The sequence below is a fragment of the Acomys russatus genome, chromosome 21 (assembly GCF_903995435.1).
Source record: "Acomys russatus chromosome 21, mAcoRus1.1, whole genome shotgun sequence".
Lineage (NCBI taxonomy): Eukaryota > Metazoa > Chordata > Mammalia > Rodentia > Muridae > Acomys > Acomys russatus.
The window spans coordinates 27308339-27334200 of NC_067157.1; the positions used below are offsets into that span (position 1 = coordinate 27308339).

At 39.3% G+C, this 25862-nt stretch overlaps 1 protein-coding gene across 1 annotated transcript in view; it reads left to right on the forward strand.

Moving 5' to 3' along the window:
• The window catches only part of Lama2 (laminin subunit alpha 2), a 570793-nt gene that overhangs the window by 122008 nt on the left and 422923 nt on the right, over nucleotides 1-25862 (forward strand). Inside the window, 2 exon segments of the mRNA XM_051164111.1 lie at nucleotides 15949-16119; nucleotides 21160-21272. Coding sequence (XP_051020068.1) covers nucleotides 15949-16119; nucleotides 21160-21272 — 284 coding nt within the window.

Sequence of the window (25862 nt, forward strand, 5' to 3'; positions counted from 1 at the left end):
CTGAGGCATATGAAAATATTAAAAATAACTCATTAAAAGCACACAAAATGTGAAAAGCTTTGTTTATGTCCCAACACAGAAAATGTTACATCCTCCCAAGAGGAAAGGGTAGAATATTAAGAAGACAGTTAACAAAATAAAAAGGAAACAATGACCTTAAATGCTATCTATGCTACCTGTCACTAGAACAAGGAAAGTAATGTCTTTTTGTATCTTGTTTTTATTGAGCTATTTCCTTACCTTTTATTTTTTATTTTGTAATAAGTGTGTTGAGGGGGTGGGCTGGGCAGAGGCTGGTTCTTCAGAATCCTTGCAAACTCATGGGAGAACATTTCCCTGCACCTCAAGCTCCCTGGGCTCTGAGAGTTTGGTAATCAGAACCGACAGAAAGCAAAAAAATCATATCATTTCTTCCACCACAGAATTTGTATTTCATATATTTTTTAAAAATTATACACTGTACTTAGTTCTTTACAAGGAAAAAAAGGGTGTATAATCAAGCGTTATAGCAGAAGATGCTATCTGGGCCTGGTACCTTAGGCCTATGATTCTAGTTACTTTGGAGGCTGAAGGAAAAGGAAAACAAGTTCAAGACTATTCTGGATAAGCAAATAACACTATGCTGAAGAAAAATAGAAAAGCCAGGTATGGTGGCAAACACCTTCAACCCAAGCACTTGGGAGACAGAGGCAGGCAGATCTCTGAGTTCCAGGCCACAAAGCAAGTTCTACAAGGTCTACAAAGCAAGTTCCAGGACAGCCAGGGCAGCTCTACAGTGAAACACTGTCTTAACTCCCCCCACCCCAAAAACCAAGGATTGGTATATAAATCAATGGTAAAAGCTTGGATTGTATGTACAAAGATTCTCTCTCTCTCTCTCTCTCTCTCTCTCTCTCTCTCTCTCTCTCTCTCTCTCTCTCTCTCTCTCTCTCCCTCCCTCCCTCCCTCCCCCTCCTCCCCCCCTCACACACACAGACCTTTTAATTAACTAAGTTATTTATTTACCTTACATCCTAATCAGATCTTCCCTTCCTTCCTTCTACCCCATATACCCCCACTCCCCTTCTCCTCAGAAAAGGAAAGGTCTCATATGGGTATTAGCCAGCTTCGGCACATCAAATTGTAGTCACACTAGTGAGTCTTCTATTGAGGCCTGTTAGGGGAAATGTATCCAAAGGCAGGCAACAGAGTCAGAGGCAGCCCTTGCTCCTGCTGTAGGAGTTCCACATGAAGACCCAGATGCACAACTGTTACACATGTGTGCAGAGGGCCTAGTCCATCCCATGCATGCTCTTTGGTTGACAGTTCAGTCTCTGTGAGCCTCTATGGGCCAGGTTGGTTGATTCTGTAGGTTTTCTTGTGGTGTCCTTGACCTCTCTGGCTCCTTCAACCCTTTGTCCCCCTTTTCCATGGAACTCCCCAAGCTCCACTTAATGTTTGGCTGTGGGTCTCTGCATCTGTTTCCATTAGTTTCTTGGTGAAGCCTCTCTGATGACAGCTATGCTAGGCTTCTGTCTGCAAGGATAGCAGAATACCATTAATAGTGTCAAGGTTGGGCTTCATTTCATGGCATGGGTCTCAAGCTGGGCCATTAGTTGGCCATTCCTTCAAATTCTGTTCCTTCTTTTAGCCCTGCGCATCTGGTAGGCAAGACAAATTGTGAGTCTATGGTTTTGTGGCTGGGTTGCTGTCCTATTCTCTTCATTAAAAATCTTGCCTGGCTACCAGAGAGGGCTGGTTCAGGCTCCATATTCCCTCATTGTTAGGAGTCTTAGCTAGGGTCTCCCTCATAGATTTCCAGGGATTTTTATTGTCCCACATTTCTAGCTCATCCCAGAGATGCCCTCCACAATACAGTTGTCTCTCTCAGCACTTTCTCCCTCTGTTCTCACTCTGTCCTCCCTCCACCTCATCCCTCTTGTCTCCATCCCCATCCCCCCCCATCCAGTTTCCTCCCTCCATCCACCTTAGATGTCTATTATATTTCTCATTCCCAGTGAGATTCAAGTGTTCCCCTTGGGCCTTCTTTGTTACTTAGCTTCTTTGGGTGTGTGGACTGTAGCATGGTTATCCTGTACTTTGTGGCTAATACCTACTTATAAGTGAATACATACCACTTTTGTCTTTCTAGGTCTGGGTTACCTCATTCAGGATGATCTTTTCTAGATCCATTCATTTGCCTGCAAATTTCATGATGTCATAGCTTTTAATGACTGAGTAATACTTAATGTGTAAGTGTACCACATTTTCTTTATTCATTCTTTGTATGTGGGACATCTACAGTGGTTTCAGTTTCTGACTATTATGAATAAAGCTGCTATGAACATCGTTGAGCAAGTATTTTGGGGGTATGGTGGAGTTTCTTTTGGGTATATGCCCAGGAGTGGTATTGAGGTTGAGCTATTCCAAATCTTCTGAGAAACCACCAAATTGATTTCCAAAGTGCTTGTACAAATTTGCACTCCAACTAGCAATGGAGGAATATTGCTCTTGCTCCATATCCTTGCCAGCATGAGCTGTCACTTGACTTTCTTATCTTAGCCATTCTTACATGGGTATAAAATGGAATCACAGAGTTGTTTTGATTTGCATTTCCCTGATGACTAAGGTGTTGAACATTTTTAAAAGTGCTTCTTGGGCATTAGAGAGTTCTCTGTTGGGAATTCTCTGTTTAGATCTGTACCCCATTTTTTAAGGTGTCAATTCAATTTATTTATAAGATAGTTTTCAGTTCCTCTTTTGGGAGTATATTTAAAATTTATAGACAGTGTTTACTCATTCCTTTTTAAAAAAATTTTAACCTTTATATTTTTTTTATTAATTATTCAATTTACATCCTGGCAATAGCCCTTCTCTCCACTCCACCAGTCCCACCCTCCCTCCATGTTTTCCCATCCTTTCTCCCCTACTCCCCAGAGAAGGGGAACCCCCACCCACCAACTCACCCCAGCATATCAAGTTGTACCAGGACTGAGGGCATCCCCACCCATCGGAGAGAGACCAACCCCTGACACTATTGACAATACTCTGCTATACTTGCAAGTGGGATCCTAGCATGGCTGACCTGTGTACCCCATTTTTTAATGGATCATTTGGTTTGTTGGTGTTTAATTTCTTGAGCTCTTTATATATTTTTGGATACCAGCTGTTTGTCAGATGTGGAGTTGGTGAAAATCTTTTCCCAACCTGTGGGTTTCTTTTATTTTTCTATTGACAGTGTCCTTTACTTTACAGAAGCTTATCAGTTTCATGAGGTCCAATTTGTTATTTGTTGATTTTAGAGCCTAAATGCTGGTTTTCGGTTCAGGAAGTTGTCTCCTGTGCCAAGGAGTTCAAGACTATTCCCTACTTTCTCTTCTATTAAATTTAGTGTATCAGGTTTATGGTGACATCTTGGGTGATAAATATGGATCTATTTGCATTCTTGTATATGCAGGCATCCAGTTAGACCAGCGCCATCTATCGCAGATGCTTTTCTTCCATTGTACTGTGTTGGCTTCTTTGTAAAAAATCAAGTGTCTGTTGGCATTTAACTTTACTTCTGGGTCTTCAATTTAATTCCATTGATCAACCTGTCATTTTTTATGTCAGTACCATGTGGCTTTTATTACTATTGCTTTGTAGTTCTTGAAATCAGAGATGGTGATACCTTCAAAAGTTCTTTTATTGTACAGGATATTTTTAGCTACCCTGGGTTTTTTGTTGGGAATTGTTCTTTCAAGGTCTGTAAAGAATTGTGTTGGAATTTTGATGGTAATCACACTGAATCTGTAGATTGTGTTAATCCTACTGTCCCAGGAGCATGGGAGATCTTTCCATCTGCTGATATCTTCTTCAATTTCTTTCTTCAGAGACTTGAAGTTCTTCTAATACAGGTCTTTCACTTGCTCGGTTAGAGTTACACCAAGATACTTTTTATTATCTGTGACTATTGTAAGCGATGTTGTTTCCCTAATTTCTTTTTCAGCCTACTTATCATTTATGTACAGGATGTTTACTGATTTTCTTGAGTTCGTCTTGTATCCAGCCACATTGCTAAAGGTGTTTATGAGGTGTAGGATTTTCCTGGTGGAATTTTTGGGATCACTTATGTATACAATCATATCGTCTGCAAATAGCAAGACTTTGACTCTGACTTCTTCCACCCTAACACCTTTGGAGAAAAGGGAGAAGACAAAATAAAAGGAAGAAACACTTTTGAGTTATAGGAATCCATGAGGAACAGATGAATGTTGTATAACAAAGACTTTTAGGTAGTCATGATAGTCATGAGGAAGAAAAACAAAAACACTGTCTCTTCTAAAAGCCAACTCAGGATGAGAGTCTTGAGGTGACTGCAGAAGTCCTGATGTTAGAAGTGCTTGTGACTTGCCTCCATATATTGGCAGTAGTGCTGGAAACACAGCTGGATTTGAAATTGGCTTATAAATAGAATAGTTAACATTTAGTGATGAGATGACTTGAATATTTAATGGTTTTCAGCTTCTGTCATGATGGCCTTGGTGGATCAAGCAGCATACTTTGAAGTAAAGAAAGTGCAGTAATGATGAATCCAGGGCTTGAATCAGGTGACCTCTGAGTGCAGACAACCTCAAGCTCTCCTTAGAGCAGAGTTTGAGATGTTCCTGGGACATCCAAGGGGACTCAGGATGGATGGGGATTAAACATGGGTAAAGCTTAGAAAAATGTCTGGCCTGGACTTTTAATGAAGAGTTGTTTCCTCCACAGACAGCTTGGAGGTAGGTGGAATTATTGGGAAGGAAGAATGAAATAAAGAGTGCCCGAGGAATTCTAACAGTTGCTCATTAAAATAAACAAGCAACAATTGTGAGGTAAATCAAAATGCCCTTCCCCACCCACTCGTCTAGGTGTTTTAAGCCAGGGCAAGCAGACCACATAGCCAGGTTGTCATGTGGGTTTCCCCAGAAGGGGCAAGCAGACACTAGAGAACATTGCAACACCAGAAAACTCACGAGTTCCTTCTGATATTTTTGTTTGAAGGTTATAATTAAAAACATGCACTCCTGGTACAATGTGTGCTATGGAGATTTTTTTCATTTTTAGTTTTTATGTTTGAATTATTAATAGCAGATATAGCCATAGCGTTTTCTATTAGTTTTCTGTATTATAGAGACTGTTCGTTCTCATGGTATTGCCAACTTCAGCCTCTCAAATCTAGCTTTAGTGACTTAAAGAACTGCCAACAAGACCTCCGGTTGGTAAGGTTGGTTTTGGAGCAGGCAGACAGGAGAAAGCTCTGAGCCATATGTTCTAGTGTCACTAATGAAGTGAGGTTGGAGGAAGCTGGATGCAGTGGATGTACCCTAACTACCACTGCCTCACTATCTATGTGGGTACCCTCGTGCTAGAACGTTCCATACAAAAGTCTCAGCAGCAAAGATACTTATTTTTTTTTTAACATGCTGAATATGAAAAGCATCTGAATGCTTATTCACGATTCCCCTACAGGAAGAACATAACCAAACCCAAACAAAACAGTGGGTAGATTCCAGGTTTGCCAGGTGGCAGATAGGATGTCCATGGCTTCTGTGGAGACTGGAAATGAAAGCAGGGCAGTGTCTGCAGGACAGCAGGCTCCTGGTAAGGAGGGAGAGCAGAGGATGATGGAGACCTGTTTCTAGGGCAGTTCAGCTTGAGGTTAAAGTACATTCAATCTAGTTATGACGATATCTTGTTAAATTTGATTTTTTTTTTTTTTACTTCAAGAAGTATATTCCAGTAAGCACTTTGCCAAGCAGTACATGGCATGGGTTAGAGTAGATTGCATGACGTCTGTTCAGAAACTGGGATAGACTGACATACAACCATCACCATGGGAAACCACCGCTATACACAATTATGACGTTCTGTGTACATCAGTGTTCCCACCAAGGTATCTGGGTTGTAGTGACAGTTATTTTCTTAGGTATATAAATCTTAGGCCCTACCAGATTGATAAGATAATTCTGCTTTAATGAAGAGAATGGTGCCCTTTTATGGTTATCTGTTATGCAGGTTAATAGTGGTACCTCTCAGCTGGTCGTGCACATAACCAATGGCAGTCCACAGGATCATGGCTGGCTTATTTCTCTGTTAGTGATGAGAAAAAGAAAAGCCTACTTGAATATTTCATCTTTGTCTATTTAAAAACTGACTCAGATATTAAAATTAATTCCATAGAGGAATATAAACTACTTTTTATTTGTTTGTTTGTTGCTGGTGAAAAAAAAAACAAGAAGAGAGACTTTGGAAATGTTCTTTTTTTTTTTTTTTTTTTTTTTTTTAAGCTAAAAAAATTGAAAGGGCAATATGAAGTCAGGAATTTGCAAGTCGTAGAAGCAGGCTGGAGACGTTGTCTCCTAGCCTTTATTTGTTTCTGGCCAACGAGATTTGATGTTATTTTTTCTCCCTAGCTCACAAACTCTGTGTGTCTGGACAGCTATTAGTTCAAATTGGGCTGATGTTTTCAGTTCTATAAAACTATTCATCTGTGTTGTGGATGGAGAGAGAGCATTAAGCTACTTCCTGCGGCGCACAGCTGGGAGCCATTCTCTTCAACACTGTGTTTTGTTCCAATTCTGTTTTATACTAGTGTGTTCCTGCACACCCACATAGCTAGGATTTCAGCAGACAAGTGTCTCTTTCACTTCCTTGACACATCTTAGAACATTTGCAATTGGCGTGTTCTCTTTTGTCTTTTAAATAGTGCATCACTTTCAAACAGCTCTGTTTACATGCATGGATATATTTTAAAATACTCTACAGACCTAGAAACTGAAATGGAAAATTAGAAGCATTCAAACAGCCCTACTCAACAGCCCCTTTTTTTTTTTCTCAAGAGGTGATAGGGGATTGGTAAGAGCTCAGAGGAGAAATACAGTGTACCCTGACTATGGTGACAGGAAAAGAGGAACTGGCAAGGAGGGAGGCAGAGGTCTGCCATGTGTTATAAATATACGCGACTGAACTCCACCATTAAAATGACCATAGTGAAAAGAGTTGTTTTGGTGACTCAAGGGTGTTTTTTCTCAGCAAGCCTCCAAACACCATTGGATGTCAGTTACATGTATTAATGTGGGTATTTCAAGCTGGAATACAAAAACTAACAAGAAGCATGCTTTGAACAACTGAACACACACACGCACACATATACATACAGACACACACATTAATATATATTCACATGTGTATATGTCCATATACATGCCTTTGACTGCACAGTGTTAGGCTAAGCATAAGGAGCATAAAAGCAGATACTCCACAATATTTAGTTCATTTAGTATTTAAGCTCAAAGCAAAGAAAAGCATGTCTGGAAGTATTAATACCCATAACATTAAATTTTCTTTAGTATGTGCACTAGGAATATTAGCTATTTTTACAATGATATTTTAAAGTAATGGTTTAACAGAATTTACACAGAGGTAATATGAAAAAAAGAAAAAAGAAAAGAAAAAGGAAAACAAGAGACAAGTTTTTCACTTTAAAATCCAACTGTTAAATGACCTTGTGGCTTCTACATCACCATAATCATTCTATTACTGTTGTATCTTTTAAAAACCACTTGTGATTAGTGGCTCTGCAAAGAATTAGGTTGGACTTTATTGACAAATGCTCAGAGTCGCAAGAAATCTAGCTATCATGCTGCAGGCAACAGGCAATTTACTGTATTCCTCCCCCCATCCCACCCCCTACCATCACCATAAATATTTAAGTGAAACAACTGTGTATATGTATTTGTCTATTTTGACATCTGTAGAAGAATAGAAAACATAATGGAAATAGAGCAGGGATGGAGGACAGAAAGACATGATAAAAATTTCCTTTATTTTTCAATTAGTGCAAAATTTTCCTTCAATTTTTTGTTCATCTGGCTAACATATCAAAATAGCTCCATAATTTTTATCATCCCAAGGCTCCTATAAATTTATGGGCTTTGTGGGTATGAGTCCTCTCCAGAAGGATTGTATAATGCATATTTTTCTTCTCAGATAATACATTTTAATTTCAGTGGTATTAATGTTAGCTCATGTTATTTATATACTCAATCACATTGTAGACTAGACATCCATGGCACCAGATTAAAGCATTATGGGGTTTATAATAAAATGTACTAAGCCACACCAAGAAGGAAACAAGTTCAATGTAGGAAAATCAGGAAACATGTTCATAGAATAAGGAATATTTGAGTAAGGTCATGAGATAAGTAGATTACACAGCTTTGTGGAAAGGACAAAATGCAGTTTCACAAAGGGAGTTTTAAAACATGTGCTGCATTTGTAAACAGAAGGGCACCAGCCAACTTGCATACAGGAAGGCATGCAGGTTGGTACTAATATGTAGCCAGCCATGGAATCTGGCTACTTTACTAAGCTGGCCACAACAGGCAACTCACAAATGCCTCAAAGCAGGAAAGCAATAGGATTTTTTAAAAAGAAAGAGCCCTTCAATGACAATGGCAGAAATGTAGGAGTGCAAACTCACACAGAAAGACTAGCCAGGTGGCCCTTACCATGGTTGCAAGGTAAGGATACAATGTATATAAAATATAGTACGTAGTTAAAGTTATACAGGAGACAAAAATTAATGAATTGAAAGTAGATAACTTACAATGGCAAAGTTAGACATAAACATTTACAAAGTACTTTTTCAGCATTTCTGGTTTCCTCAGATTGCAATTCACACTGGCTGATAATTAGCCATTTGAAGAGAAAGGTAGAAATTTGGTGGATAAAAGTGACTGAATTGGGCACCTTTTAGGGGTGGTCTTCATGAAAGCACTCCACTTCGGAGAGGAGTATATGGAAGAGGATTATTCGAACCTTGGGAAATGTATTACTGTGAGATCAGAAGGATTCTGTGGACCTACTGTGGACCTAGTGCGAACCTACTGGGAGATCAGAAGAAATACAGGCGTTAGAAGAAGGCAGGGATCCGGATTGCAGTAAACTGTCTGAAAATGAACCATAGAACCTGCGAAGCTACCGGAGAAGTGGGCCCATGACTACATACAGACAGGAAGGGAGCAGGACACTTTGCATGTGACTCAGGGGTCAAAGGGCAGGTGAGGACAGTGCTCATTTAGATGAATCGGGATGAGACAGGGCAGTGCTTTGGAAATAAAATTAATTTTCAGGCTTAAGAGACCACTCAGTCAGCTAAAGGCTTATTGCTCAAGTAAAGGGACCGGAATTTGCATTCCCAGCATCTATATCCAGCTAGGCACAGAGGATGTGTCAGTACCCACGTGCTGGGAGAAGCTCTCTGGCCAGCCAGTATGGGAAAGCCAGTGTGCTTCAGGCTCAGATGGAGAGCCTGGCTCTCACAGGCAGCATAGGAAGACACTTGGTATTGACCTCTGGCCTCCACATGCACACACGCATACAGGTGCACACACACACACACACACACACACACACACACACACACACACACACAAACATATGCCCATGCATGCAATACACACACACCACACTTATCACTTTGCGTAGCTATCTGGCCTCTGTTAGAGGAGTCTTTGGCATCTAACCTTGGCCATGGTTTGGAAGCAGGTTTAGAGCAAGTTTCCTGTGACCCTCTCTGTTCTGTGGTTCCTCCATCACCATTGCACACCATGGTGGCTCCTCAGCTTTGCTCTTTGATCCTCCCAGGAAGTGGAACTGTAGGTTTTGTGAAACGATCGATGCCATGTCATTTCCTTCTTGTGTGCAGACGCTTGTCTTCTGCCTTTGGTACTCAGGGTTCCTCAGACTCAACAGCACCTCCCATGTCATTAGACTGTCAGAAATTTAGGGAATTTACAGCTTTTATCTATGGAAGCTTTGGTCCAATCAGAACTAACTCCCCTCTCCCCTTTTTTTAAAAGTCGCTTAAATAGGCTTAAGAATGCATCCACCCTTGAAAGGTGGGGTGTGACTCATTGACTGGCATGGACATCATGCCAACATGTATGGACATGCCACGTTATGAACAAGCAGTTTACATCTGCCCACAAAACCACTGAACTTGAAGTAAGTTTTGCCATAAGGGAGCAAAACTTATTATTTGTTCCTTTACTTAGATTTAACTTTTCCCAAGTTTTCTATAAATACATACATTAGAAAACTAAATCCATTACTTTGTAGTAGTATGCATATTGTAATTTATAGAAGATAAATATTCATTTGGTTTCCATTGGGCTTTGCTTTTTACAACTGCAAATCTAACTAAATTTATTTAGTCTACTGAGAAAAACATCAATCATGCTTATATAGATAATAACCACTGGGTTTTATGTTATTAAAATTACAGAATCTCAAATTGAACTGAAAGCCTCCAAGTCAATACTCTTAGAATGCTCATCAGCTGTTTGTAGTTCATTTACACTCCTAATGGTTACATAATCTGAGCTGGTGACCCATTTCAAATATGACAATAAATATCACCCTGATGCTTTTGAGGGGGAATAAGTAAGAAGAGCCTAATAGGTTTATCATATAATGAAAATGCATTGTAATCCATAATATGACACACCAAATATTCAATAAAAGCTCAAGTATCGACCTAGTCTTTGAATTAGTCATTAGCAACTAATTGAGGATCTTCTAAGACCAATACACTTTACTGATTAAAATAAAAACAAATAGCAAAATAGTGATAAAACTTGATAAAGGGGCTGCTCCTTGACCTTGAAGCAAGGCAATTATATTGTGAAGAGGTTAATTTTGAGTATATGATCAATAAATATAGTAGAAACAAGTCAATGAAAACAGTGAATGATGCCAAATGTAAATTGTATTAATATCTTTAGTATGACATTTTAAAACCCTATAAAGCAATAGTGGAGTGGTAACTACATTTTTTTATTTTGTGAAGTATATAAATTGATAAGATTTTCAGAGAATTCGGGTCTGAGTCTTCATCAAGCATTCTGAGCTTTCAAGAGCTGGGTTCAAATTACATTGTCAGTCTTAACTATGTCACTTATTTTCTTTGGATGGCACTGCTTTTGGAAAGTGCAGTCACCTGGCACCTGCAATGCTCTCATGGCTACCTCTTTTTCATTCATTTTATCCATATGTCCAGTGGGAAAATGGCATGGAATTCAATTCTCTATATTATAAACACAGAATATGCACTAACATGTGTTTTCCTGCCTCTCTCTTTCTGTTCTATTTTTCATGATAGCTTTGGCCTTGGATGCCACAGCTCTGCTCTCAGATTAAGTCCTATAGGATTGCACCACTTCAGAGTAGAAGGGGTTTGTCAATAGTCATAGACAAGACCAGCATTCATATAAAGTTCAGGACTAGTAATCCATTAAGGAAGAGCCAAAAATGGCAGAAATCAAATTCGCAACATCCTGGGTGTATTTTAGACATGATCACAGCAGGCCAGATGTACCTTTTGTATGCATAATCTGGCTTCCCTGGAAGGCATTAGCCAGAGCTTACTTACCTAGCTTTTTCCCAAACAGAAAACCAAACATATGTTTTTCTTTTTAACTATCATTTTATACTTTAAATTAAATATTTGAAGAAGTGGGGGAAAAGGAAAACAAATTGTCAGTAATGACAAATGAACCACTATGCTTATTTTATGTGTAGTACATGTATCCATGTATCTATGTCCATGTCACATACCTATCCAATTACATTCTCTAATGTGCTAAGGCAAAGGCAGTTTCAAATGCCTGGACTGTCTCAGAGTGACCATACAGATTGTCAACAGAGTCCAACCCAGAGATCAGTTCCTCTGCCTGGCACACTCGCTCATTCCTTTCTTGTGTTTTTTCTACAAAATAAGCTTCACTTTCTCCAAAGAGCTCAAGTGTATTTCTGTCCTTCATAAAACTCATCTTAGTCCTTCTCAACTTTGTGGATATATGGCTTAGTGAGTGCTCAAAATATCTTTGATGAAAGAATAATTGTACAGTAGCACAAAATGGTGCAGAATGAGAGAGAAGAAAGGCATCTAGATGAATGTTATTTATTTCATCATATATAATTTACTAAACTAGGGAATAAAATGTCTAAGATATATAAATAGTTCTCTGGAGACTAATTATTTAAAATTTGCAATTTCATAACTTCAGAAAATGGTGAGACTATCTCCAATAAGATTTACGTGGCATGTAGAAAGACAAGATGAAAAATGCAATGCATTGTGTTAGTTCTTCACTTTTCACAAAATACTCTGTGTTGTTTTCGTGAAGTATATGTGATATTTTTGTGACTGGCTAATATTTCTCTGAGCAGAGATCATATACCCTGTCCATATCACATGGATAGAATGGTTCATTGTGTGAGGGCACAAGGATGTAGAGATGAACAACTTAACAGAATGATTGACCTAGTGAGTGGGAATAAGTAAAAGAAGTAAATGTTAAAATGCTAGAAAATGAGGAAAAGTTGTAAATGTCAAGTAACTCTTAGCTGAAAAGAAGCTTAAGACAAGAACGTTAAGGAGGGTGGTTCTTTGGCAAATGGGAGATGGGTATTTAGAGAGTGTGGGAACAGGAGCAAGGGTAAAGTTTACATGTAGCAACTGAGGATTGATATATGAGAGCTGAGGCATCACTTAGATTCTACTAATTTATTTTACTGCTTCAAAAGTTTTGAGACTGATTACAATGAAGATTACAGCTGGGCGTGGTAGTGCACACCTTTAATTACAGCACTCAGGTTGCAGAGGCAGGCGAATCTCTGTGAGTTCAAGGCCAGCCTGGTCTAAATGTGAGTCCAGGACAGCCAAGGCTACACAGAGAAACCCTGTCTCGAGGAAAACAAACAAACAAACAAACAAACAACAACAAAAACCCCAAAAGATCACAATGTTTAAAAATATTTTTCTGTGTTAAATTATTCTTCTTATTGAAAAGAAAATCCAGTAATTAAATACAAACACATTTAAATACTCTTTCTGGTTTTCCTCTTTTAAAAAATTCCCAGTGCAATTCTAATGTCAACTAAGGCTACAAATGAACACAAAGTGTATGTTTCACATCACGTTGTGGACAGTAGTAACAGGCTAGACTCTGGGGTCAGATGCCTGGGATGTGAGGCACGAGCCTGCTGCTTGCCAGCAGTCTCCTGGCCAAATTGTTTAGCAGCTTAGTAAAGTAGAGGAAAAGTGGCATGCAGATCACATGACTGCTTTGTGACACAAATGAATCCACAAAGCCGAAGAGCACTAGAGCGATGGCAGATGTGGACAGAATAGTAGCTAGCATGTTTTGGATGTACATCAGTAGAGAAGCTTGCTACTAACATAGGCGGCTGGCTCAGACTGATTTTATGAGCCAGCATATGCATCATCTGTCCCTCTTGCAGATATGCTGAATTCTAAATGTGTCTTCACCATGTGCCAATGCCTGAACTCAAAGCAGAAAACATGTATAAGCTAGTGAGTCCTGGGGTCTCAGCAAAACACCGTGCATAAAATATAGTCAAGAAGAGCTTTTTGTCAAAAGCCGAAATGATAGAGACGTATCGGGTACATGTACAGAGCTGAGTCATTGTGGTTGGGTAGAATGTTCCATGTACAGATCAAGTCTACTTATTTGTCTTCTCAAATACATCTTCCCCGTGATGAGGTTTCAGTTAAAGAAGGCCCTTGGCAATTGTCTTTTCTGTGTTATTACTGAGAGGAGGTTCATGAAATGCAGACTGGAGACATGTAGGCAGCAGAACTGGCATCACTAAGTGCCAGGGGAGAACTTCCACTGGGCTATCAGATGGAACAAGAGACTTCTTAAACTCTGCATGGAGATGGGCCTACATAAGCCAGGTCTCTCCATTAGCTCCAGAGCAGTGATTTCTGGCCTATAATCATTCACTACTATGGCTGTCGTAAAGTTTTGGTGATACAGAAACCAGTAACAAATCATTTTCTAAGGGCCCTTACCATGGTGTTATCTCCAGTCTGCACGTGAAGCTGCTGTGGTAGCAGCTTTCACTAACTGGAATTGGGACATAAAGTACCATGAAGAATATAGGTGCATACCTGTATAGACACGACACGTGTTTATAGCTTAGTATGGAGATTTGGATAGCTGACATGAAATACAGGAGGTTCCAATTGAATAATGCCATCATATCAGTTACATAAAGGCTATTTTTTTTCTTCTAGTATTTCCTGTAGGGCTGGATTTGTGGATAGATATTGCTGAAATTTGGCTTTGTCTTGGAATGTCTTGTTTTTTTCCATCTGTATTCATTGAGAGTTTTGCTGAGTATGGTAGTCTGGGCTGACCTCTGTAGTCTTTTAGGATTTGCAGGGCATCTGTCCAGGCCCCTCTGGTTTTTAGAATCTCCGGTGAGAAGTCAGGTGTCATTCTGATAGGTCTGCCTTTAAATGTTACTTGGCTTTGTGCCCTTGCAGCCTTTAAGATTCTTTCTTTGTTCTGTAGATTTGAGGTTTGATTATTATGTTACAGGAGGATTTTCTTTTCTGGTCCAGTCCATTTGGTGTTCTATATCTTCTTGTATGTTTGTAGACATCTCTTTCTTTAAGTTGGAGATGTTTTCTTCTATGATTTTGATGGAAATATTTCTGATCCATGGAGCTGGGACTCTTCACCTTCTATTCCTATTATTTGTAGGTTAAATCTTTTCATGGTATCCCAGATTTCCTGGACTTCTTTGGTCAGGAATTTTCCATCTCCAGGATTCCTTCAGATTGTTCTTTCTTTATTGCTTCTACCTCAATGTTCATGTCCTGGATAGTTTTATTCATTTCTTTCACCTGTTTAATTGTGTTTTCCTGTGTTTCTTTAAAGGATTTATTCATTTCGTATTTAAAGGCCTATATCATCTTCAGGAGACTGGATTTCAGGTTGTTTTCTTGAGCTTTGGCTGTGTTGAGATATCCTGGGCTTGTTGTAGAATGATACTTTGGTTCGGGTGTTGACATATTGCTCAGGCTGCTGTTATTTGCGTTCTTTAGCTGGCCTTTAGCCATCTAGTTGTCTCTGATATTAGCTGGTCCCTGGGATGCTCAGGCTTCGAAGAATGCACGTAGGTGGGAGATCCAGTAGATGGAGGGAGTAGGGGGCCAGGCATAGCTCGCCACTGATGTGTTTGCGTTGCAGCCTGCAGGGGTTGTAGACTTGTCTTGCACAGATGGCTGACAAGGGACTTCAGCAACCGAGGTTCTGGTGGTCCCTGGAGCCCACTGGCCTCCGAGAGTGCAGATAGGAATGAGGTCAGGTAGCACGGCATAGGTCACCACTGCTATGTTTGCCCAGTGGCCTAGTGCAAACAGGGAGCTGACATTTGGAGATCTCACCTGTCTTCCCCAGGTGGCCACCAAGGGCCTCCTGGGCAGAGATGGGGCACTGGACCCGGAATGGGGTACGCAGGTTGTGGCAGATTTCTCTGCTGCTAGGTTTCCTGGGAGGACAGTGGAGGCTGGGAACTGTGGTAAAGGGGATTCTCACCTGATGGTCCCAGTGGCTCATAGGCTTCTGGGAATGCAGGTAAGGGAGAATTCTAGTAGATGGAAGATGCAGTTAGCAAGGCCTGGCCCACTGCTGCTGTTTGCCCAGTAAGCCTGGTGCAAGCAGGAGCCTGGCACTGGGAGATCTCACCTGTCTTCTGAGGTGGCTGCTGAGGACCTCCGGGACAGGATGGGGCACTGGATACAGAATGGGGTATGCAGGGGACAGGCCAGGTCTCTCTACCTCCCATAAAGGCTATTTTTAAATGTCTGTTTGAGACATGGCTATTTAAATTAAATGTTAGAGGCTAAATGTTATGGCAACATCTTAAAACACAGAAAGTATTAAAAAATGTTCTTTTAATAGCGTACTTCTGATGCAGTGTGTTGACTTAAGTAGGGTGTTCAGTCACTAATTATTTCATTTCAGATTGATTTAATTCCCTGAAAAATATCTCAACTAGACCGTACCTTTAAATATAGCAAACAAAACAAAACGATGTGGCATACCTTTATTTGACACTCTTTTCCAGGTTTATTTCCTGCTGTCCTGAATCTCGCTTCTAACGCGCTCATCACAACCAATGCTACATGTGGGGAAAAAGGACCTGAGATGTACTGCAAGTTGGTGGAACATGTCCCTGGACAGCCTGTGCGGAACCCTCAGTGTCGCATCTGCAATCAAAACAGCAGCCATCCCTCCCGTACGTACTGTACATGTATCTGTACAACACTGAATAGAATCAATAATAAAAAGGCATTAAGGCCAAATTGCATTAAGTCCAGAGGACTTGTGAGCTTAAGAATTCCAGAATTTTCCTTTACTGTAAGCTTTTTGTGGCTTCTCCTGGTAAATCTTTAAACATTTCTGTACCATACATACAGCAGTTCAGTAACCGAGGGGACTTCACTAGTTGAAGCTTTGGAGCAGTTACTCGGCTCCCTGGGTCCAGAATGCTCTTTGGGGATGTGTTGATTTACGTGGGGCTTAACTGTTCATTGGTTACTTGTTTTCTAGACACTGTTCTTGAGATCCAATGTGAATAAAGTATAATCCGCTCTTCAGTCAGTGAGCCAAGGGTTAATGGACAGAGGTGTGTTGTGAGAGAAGAGGGTCATAAATTCACTCCCGCTGTAACAGAAGGTTTAGCTGATGAAAGCATGAGGAAGCTGGGAGCCTAGGCAAATATGGACGAAAGAGGTTAATAGGTGAAGAAGAGATAAGAAGAGAAAGGTGAGAAAGAAAAAAAATGCCAGAGAAGAAATATACTGATAGATAAAAACACATACATTCACTGGGACTAGAGATGAGTTCTGATAGACAGAAATTGTCATCTGTTCATGGACAGAGCTCAAACTGTTCATTAAGACATGAGAGCCTAGAAGCCTGGACAAGGCGGTAGGGGAATGCTGGACACAGGGTGGCGGGAATGTGTAGCCGTGTGCTTAGATTAGGGTAGGAAAGAGAGAGAATTAGAAAGATAAATGTGTTTACAGCATTATATTTATGTGTAATGACATGCATTAGATATGAAATTACAATGTGCTGTATATAATGGTCTAAATATATTAAATATATAAATACATTTAAATATGTAAATGTTTTATGCAAAACAGAGAAAGATGGAAGTGAGTAATATTCTAGAAGCAGCAATAATGTTGCAAAATTAAAGATGGGAGGTAATTGAGTGGAGACCCCTGGTTGGAGAAATGAATGACTCCATCTTTGCCCAGCAGAGTCTGTGTTTGGGGTCTCTTGCATCTCATTGGAAGATCCTTATATTTTGGTGTAGACTCACCAGGACTTCACATCAAAGCCAAAAGTGACTCTTTTTCTGAAGGACAGTGTACAGGAGGGCTCTGGCTGTCTCCATGTGCTCACCTGTAGTCTCTTCAACCTGTCCCAGCTTGGATTTACTTTGTGTTGCTTTTAACTGTGAGCAGCTTCATTACATCCCCAAATCAACTTTGATACAGGAAGCTCAGAAAGAATAAACCCTGACAGCAATAAGAATTTGGCAATAAATTATGTGAATATGTGTGAGTAAAAGTTATAGTAACAGATGATAAATTTCCACAAATTCAGGGACCTTCTAGAATAAATCTGCAAGGTCTGCATTTACTTACCATGCGAAGAAGAAAATGAAATTTGACCCTTCTGGCTGTTAATAATTTGTGCCTCTTAATTAAAATATAAACAGTTTGAGAAGACTGCCTTATGATCCCCCCAGCCAGTTTTCAGATGCAGTTGGCTCTCGCTTTGACATGTGCAACTCATTCTTTTCAAGGATAATAATGTTTCTATATTTTTTTAAGTAAGGGAACTCTGCCAGCAATTAATCAGTATTTGCAAATTACTTGTAATTATTAAAGTGGGAATTATGGCTAATTGTTGATTCATATTCCCATCTTTTTCCTGGTTAAATGTCAAGTCAACTTGACCTGAGGTAGCAAATATCAATATCCCCATTTAAACAGCTTCTCTTGGCAATTACGTAAAGCCTATAAATTCTGTTCGGAAATGCGTTTGCATGAGTGCTTTGATTCCACACATGAGAACAACAATGACAACAAAAAGGATTAGGAAGTTACTGTGGGGAGAATATTTTCATTTGTTTTTCCATAAGGGCCATGCCAAAAATACTTCATGTATTTGCTCTGATTCCCAGTGTGCTGATTTCTGCATCCACTCACATGATCAGAGACATTTGTTGATATTTAGTTATACTTCTGTTGTTTGCTGTTTTTATGAAATGACATCATACTTGGATTCAACAGAATCCAACTGGCACTAATTATTAACTGTATCCATCAGCTTTCTTTTTATTAATGAGACAGGATGCCTCATCACAATGGGCTGTTGATGTGATAAGACTTGGTACAAAGTCAAGTCCATGAAGTAATGTAGCTGCATTGAAATTTTACCAGCAGCAATTCTGTCCTACCATTCTGTCCTATACTGCTATATCCAGACTAAAAATCAGACATAAACTCATCTTTTTAGTTGAATATTATATAGAAGTCTAAATAAATAAAATTAACACAAACATTTTTTTGCTAGCTGATCAAAGCAAATTTAATAAACATTCTTTCATGAATGTGCACACGTATGCGAGTACAAAGATGTGTGCTCTGCGTGTCCTATTGCATGTGAAAAGGACAGAGGATAACATTGAGTGTTGGTCACTGGGTATTGTCCACCTTTGATTCTGAGGCAAGGTCTAGCATTGGCTCTGAGCTTGCCAAATAACCTATGTTGGCTAGTCAGGGAGCCCCAAGAACTCACCTGGAAAAAGTTCCAACACAGGTCAAGTTGTAACCAGGTTTTGAGATGTGAGGATAATTCTTCCACAGGTCCAGCATTCGGATGCCTGGGGATTGCTGTGCTCACAAAATAAGTGCTTACTGACTAAACTATAGTTTTTATTTGGAAGATAATTTTTATATATGTGAAGACCATAGTTTTCTTGATTTTTATCTTCATTTTTATTAAGTATAATATGTTTGTAAGATTGTTAACAATGCACATTCTATAAGGGCTTATAATTTATTCCAGCACTACACATGTATTTCCTCATACTGGCAGCATTCATAGGCAACCCTCCAAAAAAAGAAATCCCACTCAAATGTTTTCACTGATCTATGGCTAATAAGGTCAATAAACGCAACATATTCTATGATAAAAGAGTAAAGGATAATTTTCACTGAATTTTCCTTATATTATTATTCTTGAGGATAATTGTAGGTTTCTAAACATGCATTAATTTATGAATACATTTTGAATTCATGGATGAATTTTGAATTTATGATTACATCAGATGAAGGCAAATTACACTCAAGATTATTGTTACTTTAAAGTTCTGAGGGTAGGATTACAATATTAACCCCTAAATCTCCTACATACATATTGTTTTTTTTTTTCTGATTTAATTTTTTTCCTGCTAGTTAAGGATCTAGAAAGTAATGGAAAATAGGCATGGAGTTTGCCATTCCTATTTTAGGGACAAAATGGAATTTAAGTCATTTGTCCATGGCTAGTTAAATACTAAATGGTGGAGCCAGGAAAGAGCTAGCATTTTATATGCCTGTTTTTTACACCTCAAGTCTTGTGGTGTTTCATCCCATATCATTAGACAAAATACATATCCTGCCTCCTGTATTATGTTGACAAATTAAGAGGGTATCATTGATCCTTGGAGCTACACAAATTATTTCAGGACTCTGTAGAACAGCACTTGTAAAATGCGTATACATTAAAGGGACATTTCTAATGTTGACTTGCACAATGCAGTCTGGATAGGCCAACAATGGCTTCCTTCATGTGAGAGAAGCTGGGTCTTCAGTAGCCATTCAGTTAGCAGTCCCAACCTGGTACTGAAGTCCTGCGGGGAAGAATGAGGATCCTGGAGAGCCATTGATCTTCAGTGAATATTGGAAGCCTGAAGAACATGGATCCTGTATGTAACAGCAGAGGCCACATAGAGGCAGCAAGAGAGTAGACAAACCAGCTAGCGAAATGCAAAGGCAACGAGGCAAAAAGCATGAAACTTTCCTCTTAGACCTCCGTTGATCTGGGCTGCCGTTGGAAGGTACATTCATGTTTCTTCAAAGGTGTGTCAGCAGCTTGTCTGTTAGTTGATTCCAGATTGGGTTAGGTTCAGAACCAAAATTAACCACCACACTGTGCCTCAGAATTACATGGCATTTTGTGGGGAGCAAATTTCAGGAAGCAGATTTCCTAGCTTCCATGTGAGGTCTGAGAGACTCAGGCAATTTTACCCCAGCCCTGAGAACAAAAGCAAGAATGCCAGCAGTCGCCATTCCTGTCATCCTCAGCCATGTGTGGTGTGTACATATTTAGATGAGGAGAAAGGACTCAGAACCTCGGACATGTGAGAAAAGATTGCAGAACAACCCAAACCATAACAAGGTTGTGGGGTGTGAGGACATTTTTATTCTGTTAGATATGCAAGGTGAATTTGAAGACACAAGAATCCAGGCTTGGAAGAAAGAAGAGACCTATAGTGAAAGACAGTCATGGTTGGAGGCATTGGCCACACATCCTTCTTGTCTCCAGTCTCTCTTTGCAACCCACAATAAGTTTTCTTCAAATCTATCTGGATTGGGTTTGGGAGGGAAAGCCTGTGATTGGTTGGTACACTGGAGTTTCATGTGCTAGTCTCCTGGCTTCCCAATGTTGATTAGATTCCTCCTCAGGAATTAGTGATACAATCTCTCACTATAGTTTCTAATCATGGTAGAAAGGTGTCAAGTTAAAGACTTGTTACAAAAAAATCTCATAGGTAGAAATGACATTATTTTATACTAAAGCCACATATATACTAGATTTCCCAAGTCTCCGCCATAAAGAATATGTGTGAACAGGCAATGTTCGAGCATCTTTCTGACAGGAGAGTTTTCCTTTATCGAATGATCCGCATACCAGTTGGGTTTCTATAGTATTTCATTGCACTTAGTTTCTGGAGGTAGCTTTAAGGCTGGCCATTGTAGCTGGCAGCCAGTGTTTAGTACTCTGTGGCTTAGGCTTCTCATGGCTTCCTGCATGGTGTGTAGAACTATGAAACCACAGAGCTGTTGTGAAGATAAGAATTATTCCTTTCAATGCTTGATATCCATAGGCTTGTTATACCTCTTCATCTTTGTTTTGCCTTTTTTTTTAAGAGACAGCTATAACCTCATTATTTAATCTCTTCTCCTTTCTCATGCTGCTGCCAACTCCACAGAGAGACACCCTATCACAAATGCTATCGATGGCAAGAACACTTGGTGGCAGAGTCCCAGTATCAAGAATGGAGTTGAATACCATTATGTAACAATTACTCTGGATTTACAGCAGGTAGTGTACCTCTTGCCATTTTTCATTTTTGAAATTATACCTTGCATCTGCTATTTGTCTAGTTAGCAATTTTTAGATAAAGGGATATGGTTTCTTATCACTATTATTTTCTCGATATTGTGACAAAGGTTCCTGTCCATTTCATAGATAGTTATTTATTGATGTTTGGCACTTATTTCTCAAGCACAACTCAAGTGGATCTGTGCGGATGGTTTAGACATGAAGTAAAAGATGAGCATGTGTTAATTAATTGGGAGCAATGATAAAAATATGGATCAATGCAATTTCATGTAAATAAAATACAACAGTTCAGTTTAAAACTTAAGAACCAAAGCTTTGATACTAGTTGGCTAATAGCGTGACACTTACAAGGGTCTTGGATATCAAGTCTCTTGAGTAAATTGTTTCTTATTCCTGAGACTTGAGGAAGCTGTGACACTTGATTCTCAAATTAAACTTGGACTGCTAAATGCATATAATTTATGGTGGAAGTCAGAGTTTGTGTTGCATAAACCTGCATGCCTTCTGTTCTTAACTTTCTCATTTTTATTCACAATATTCATGTTAGGCTGAGTTAAATAATAAAGACTGATCCTCATCCCCAAATTATTTAGGCTCATATATGGATTCATGATGGGTTTTGGAAATGACATTCAAACACCTCCCCCTTGTACATGAGAGAGTGTCACTGACTAGAGCTTAAGCCTAGAGATGTTGAACTTTGATAGATTATTATTGACCCCGTTTTGCTGTCAGTCTCTTGAATAATCATAGAGAAGTCATCCAGCTGGTCCCCTTTACCAGCTTGGAGATGGACGAGTAATAATATAAGGGGATGGTGAAGATGCTTAAGGACACAGACCGCAATCCACGATGAGGTCATAGTTGTCATAGGATGCCACGGTGTGAGAAAGTAACAGCTATCAGAATAGACTGACACTACATCCAAGAATTAAGCATCCCTTCTCTAGGTCTTGACCTGACTTGGTAGTGTCTGCATGTACTCCTAAGCTACAAATGGCTGTTCTGGGAATGAGGAAATTAGCACACCTCACAGAAGATTCTCCTTTATGCCTTTAGGGACTCCTTGGTATCTGAGCAACTGGGTAGCAGCAGGTCTTAATGCTGCTGCTGCTTACCCAGCTAACCTGGGCTTATTTCTGCCCATTAGAATGGGGTCAGCCTTGAGTTAGTTCTTGGTTGCTAAGAAATCTCAGAACACTGTCTGATGGTGGAGTGGAAATGCCATCCATACAGTATGATTATTCTTTAGGTTAGATAATCGGCGGATGAGTTTCCAGAGGATCTTACCTTCAAACTGGACTTGCTTTGTTAATGGATGAAGACATCTTGGTCCTTTATTGATCCCAGTAGCCATGTGACTATTAAAAAATAAGCCTTTCCAATCATGAGTGAGACGGCAGTCCATTCTCTCAGGTCATTGCTGGTGATAGGGAATCAATAGATAGGGCGGGTTAATTGTTCTCACCTACTCTCCACTTATTCTTTCAGACTGCACATGGATCAAGAAAGTCAATTATTAATATCATGTTCACAGATTACTCAAACTTTCCTTTGACCTCAACAGTATCACTTATCTGTTATCAAATGGAGCATCATTCTTCCCCTCTAATTTATAGCCATATAGTGCAATCCCGGGTTTTACCTTAATCATTTAATGAACTATCCCATCATTAATTAAGCGAGTCAAAGCTCACCTGAAAGCCATATCATTTTCAGTGAAGGAAGGTATGCGTTCCCTAACTGTGTCTCCTGTATTGATTTCCACACAGCCACTTGATGATTTCAGAAGCAGTGTGGTGTTCTCTGTTTTTACACCTCCTTTCACGTAACATAATAACCTTAAGAAGAACTGGTATTCCGAAGGGTCTTTGCTAGTTATGTCTTCATAATGAGTGAGAAAAGTTATCGTATAATGAAGGTTGACCCAACTCTGAAGTCTGATTTCGCCAAGTAGGATTAGTTCAGGGCTCTGGGCTCAAATGGTCTGATAGTGTGGGGCTCACCCAACATGATGTTTATGTTTACTTCCTAAAAATTAGCCTATTCTATGCATGTAAGATAGGACAAATGCATATAATCTATATCAAGAAGTAAGTTCTCATTTCTACTTGATTTGAGATTTTAGTTTAGTTGGTCAATTAACTAATGATGTAAAAAAAATTGATCGTGTTTTGTAATCAGGTTTTCTAATAGAATGCCTGAGACCAAGGAAGGGTTTGACGCTTCCACGTGGCCTCAGCCTGTGGAATAACAAAATTTGGAAAGTGTCCCGGCACTTATTCAGCTACAGGACAGAGATGTAGAAAAGTATCTTTGAATGCAGTGATAACCAAGGAAATGGTAAGGCTCTTTGCTATCTCACTCACTTTTCACAACAGCATCTAATGAGCTATTGCTGACTGAGAGACAAAGAAGTGGTATTACAAGGAATAGGCAAATATCATCAATCTTCATTGAATCAGTGAGAGCTTTGATTATTTATTTTTATTCTGGTTATACAAACCTAGTATTGTACTAGTGACTTTGTTTACATATTCTTGACCCCTCTGTGAAGTGCTTTTAATACATTACTATTTTAAATATAAGGGGCAGTCATTGGGACAACTTGATCAAATACTTACCAATTATACTTAAGAGATTCTTTAGTGTTTTAGCATTCAAGATAAGCACTAACCAAAGGGAAAAAAATAATTTATTTAGAAAAAAAGTAGCTCCTATTTTATAAACAGATTGTCTTCAGACACTTATTACTAAGGGATGGTAACAGTTCCCAGCTCTATTTACTCACAGCCTATCATGAGCAAATGATTTAATCATGCTGCGCTTCACCACTGAGATTAGCAGAGAAAACATTGCATTGTGGCAAGAATATGGAATACTGATTATACCAGTATAACAACTAAATTCCATCTGGCAACTGTGCCTATTATTAGGATGTGGAATTCGCATAAACTCAAGTAGAAACTGAACTGTTCGGTTGAATTGTACACAAAAGCCCAACAGCAGGATGATGAACAGAATCATACAGCAAGTTAGAATGTGATAATGAACACTCAAAGAATAACAGAATGTCTCAAACATTCTCTGCTGTTCCTCTTTAAGATGCTGTGGCTATGTCATGATTTCTGACCTCATTTTGCTATTTTGGGATCCGGTTACCTCATTGATTGCTGCCCTTGACTTTGCTTACGGAGAAAGCTGAGTGGTCGCTGAAATAACACACAAAGAGTTAGCTTTGTGGAAGAATTGTTTGTGTGTGTGTCTTTAAGAAGTTTATTATTTTGTGTGTGTGTGTGGGGGGGTGTAGGTAAATGGCTCAGTGGTTAAGACTGCATGGTGCTCTAGCAAAGGATTGGAGTTTGGTTCCCAGAATCTGTTTATAACTTTAGTTTCAGAGACTCTGATACCTGCTTCTGGCCTCAGTGAGTTCTTGTACACATATGTTTATACTCCCTCTGCACACACATATACACAGGAATATAAATTAAAATAAGTGCTGTTAAAAGTTAAGTATTTTTCATATTAAGCTATTTTTAAATGTTCATCTATATTCCCTTGGCTCAAAAAGAAATTTTGGAAATTTTTACCAATATTCAAAAGTGAAGCAAAGCTCTTCAGCACATATTACAGATTGAAGAGAATACTAAAAAAAAATTTCAAAATAAATTATGAGGCGAGCATGGAAAGACAGTGTCTCAAAACTTCAAGAATGAAGCTAAAGCAATTCTAACAGTGAGTTGAATACAAACAAGTACACTGAAAAGCAACAAAAAAAGTTTCTATCCGCCCACTGTTGTTCCTCAAAGCATAAATATAACAAATTAGTCCATAGTTAATGGAAGTCAGGAAACAATAAAGATCAGAGTAGAAATAACAAAACTGAAATGATCAATAAAACTAGAATATATACATACACACATACGTACGTACGTACATACGTACACACACATACATACATACATATAAGCAATGTTGACAGAACCAAGCTAAATTACCAGAAAAAAAATAAGATTCAAAGGAGATCAGAAATAAAAGAGGATAGATTACAACTGATATCATGTGTGCTGAGCTGATCCAAGATTATTGTGAACAACTTTTTTTTTTCAACTGTGAACAATAAATTGGAATAGCTCAGGAGACATGGATAGATTTTTAGACACAGATAGTCCCCCAAGGCTAAGTCATGAAGAACTAGAAAACCCAATAATCCAAAAGAATAAGGAAACTGACCCACTTATAAATACTTCCGAGAAGCACTGGCGAGGTGGCGAGGTGGCGAGGGGGCGAGGGGGCGAGGGGGCGAGGAGGCGAGGGGGCAAGGTGGTGAGGTGGCGAGGTGGTGAAGTGGATAAACCAGCTTGCCATAAAGCCTGAAGACCTGAATTCAGACCCTAGGACCCACATGGAGAAAGAAGGGAGGTGACTTTCACAAGGAGTCCTCTGATCTTCATATGTGTGCTTTTATGCACTATGTCTATGCACGCAAACATGCACATACGCACACACACTCAGACATGCACAGGCATGTGCACATATGCATACACACATGCAAACATAAATTAAATA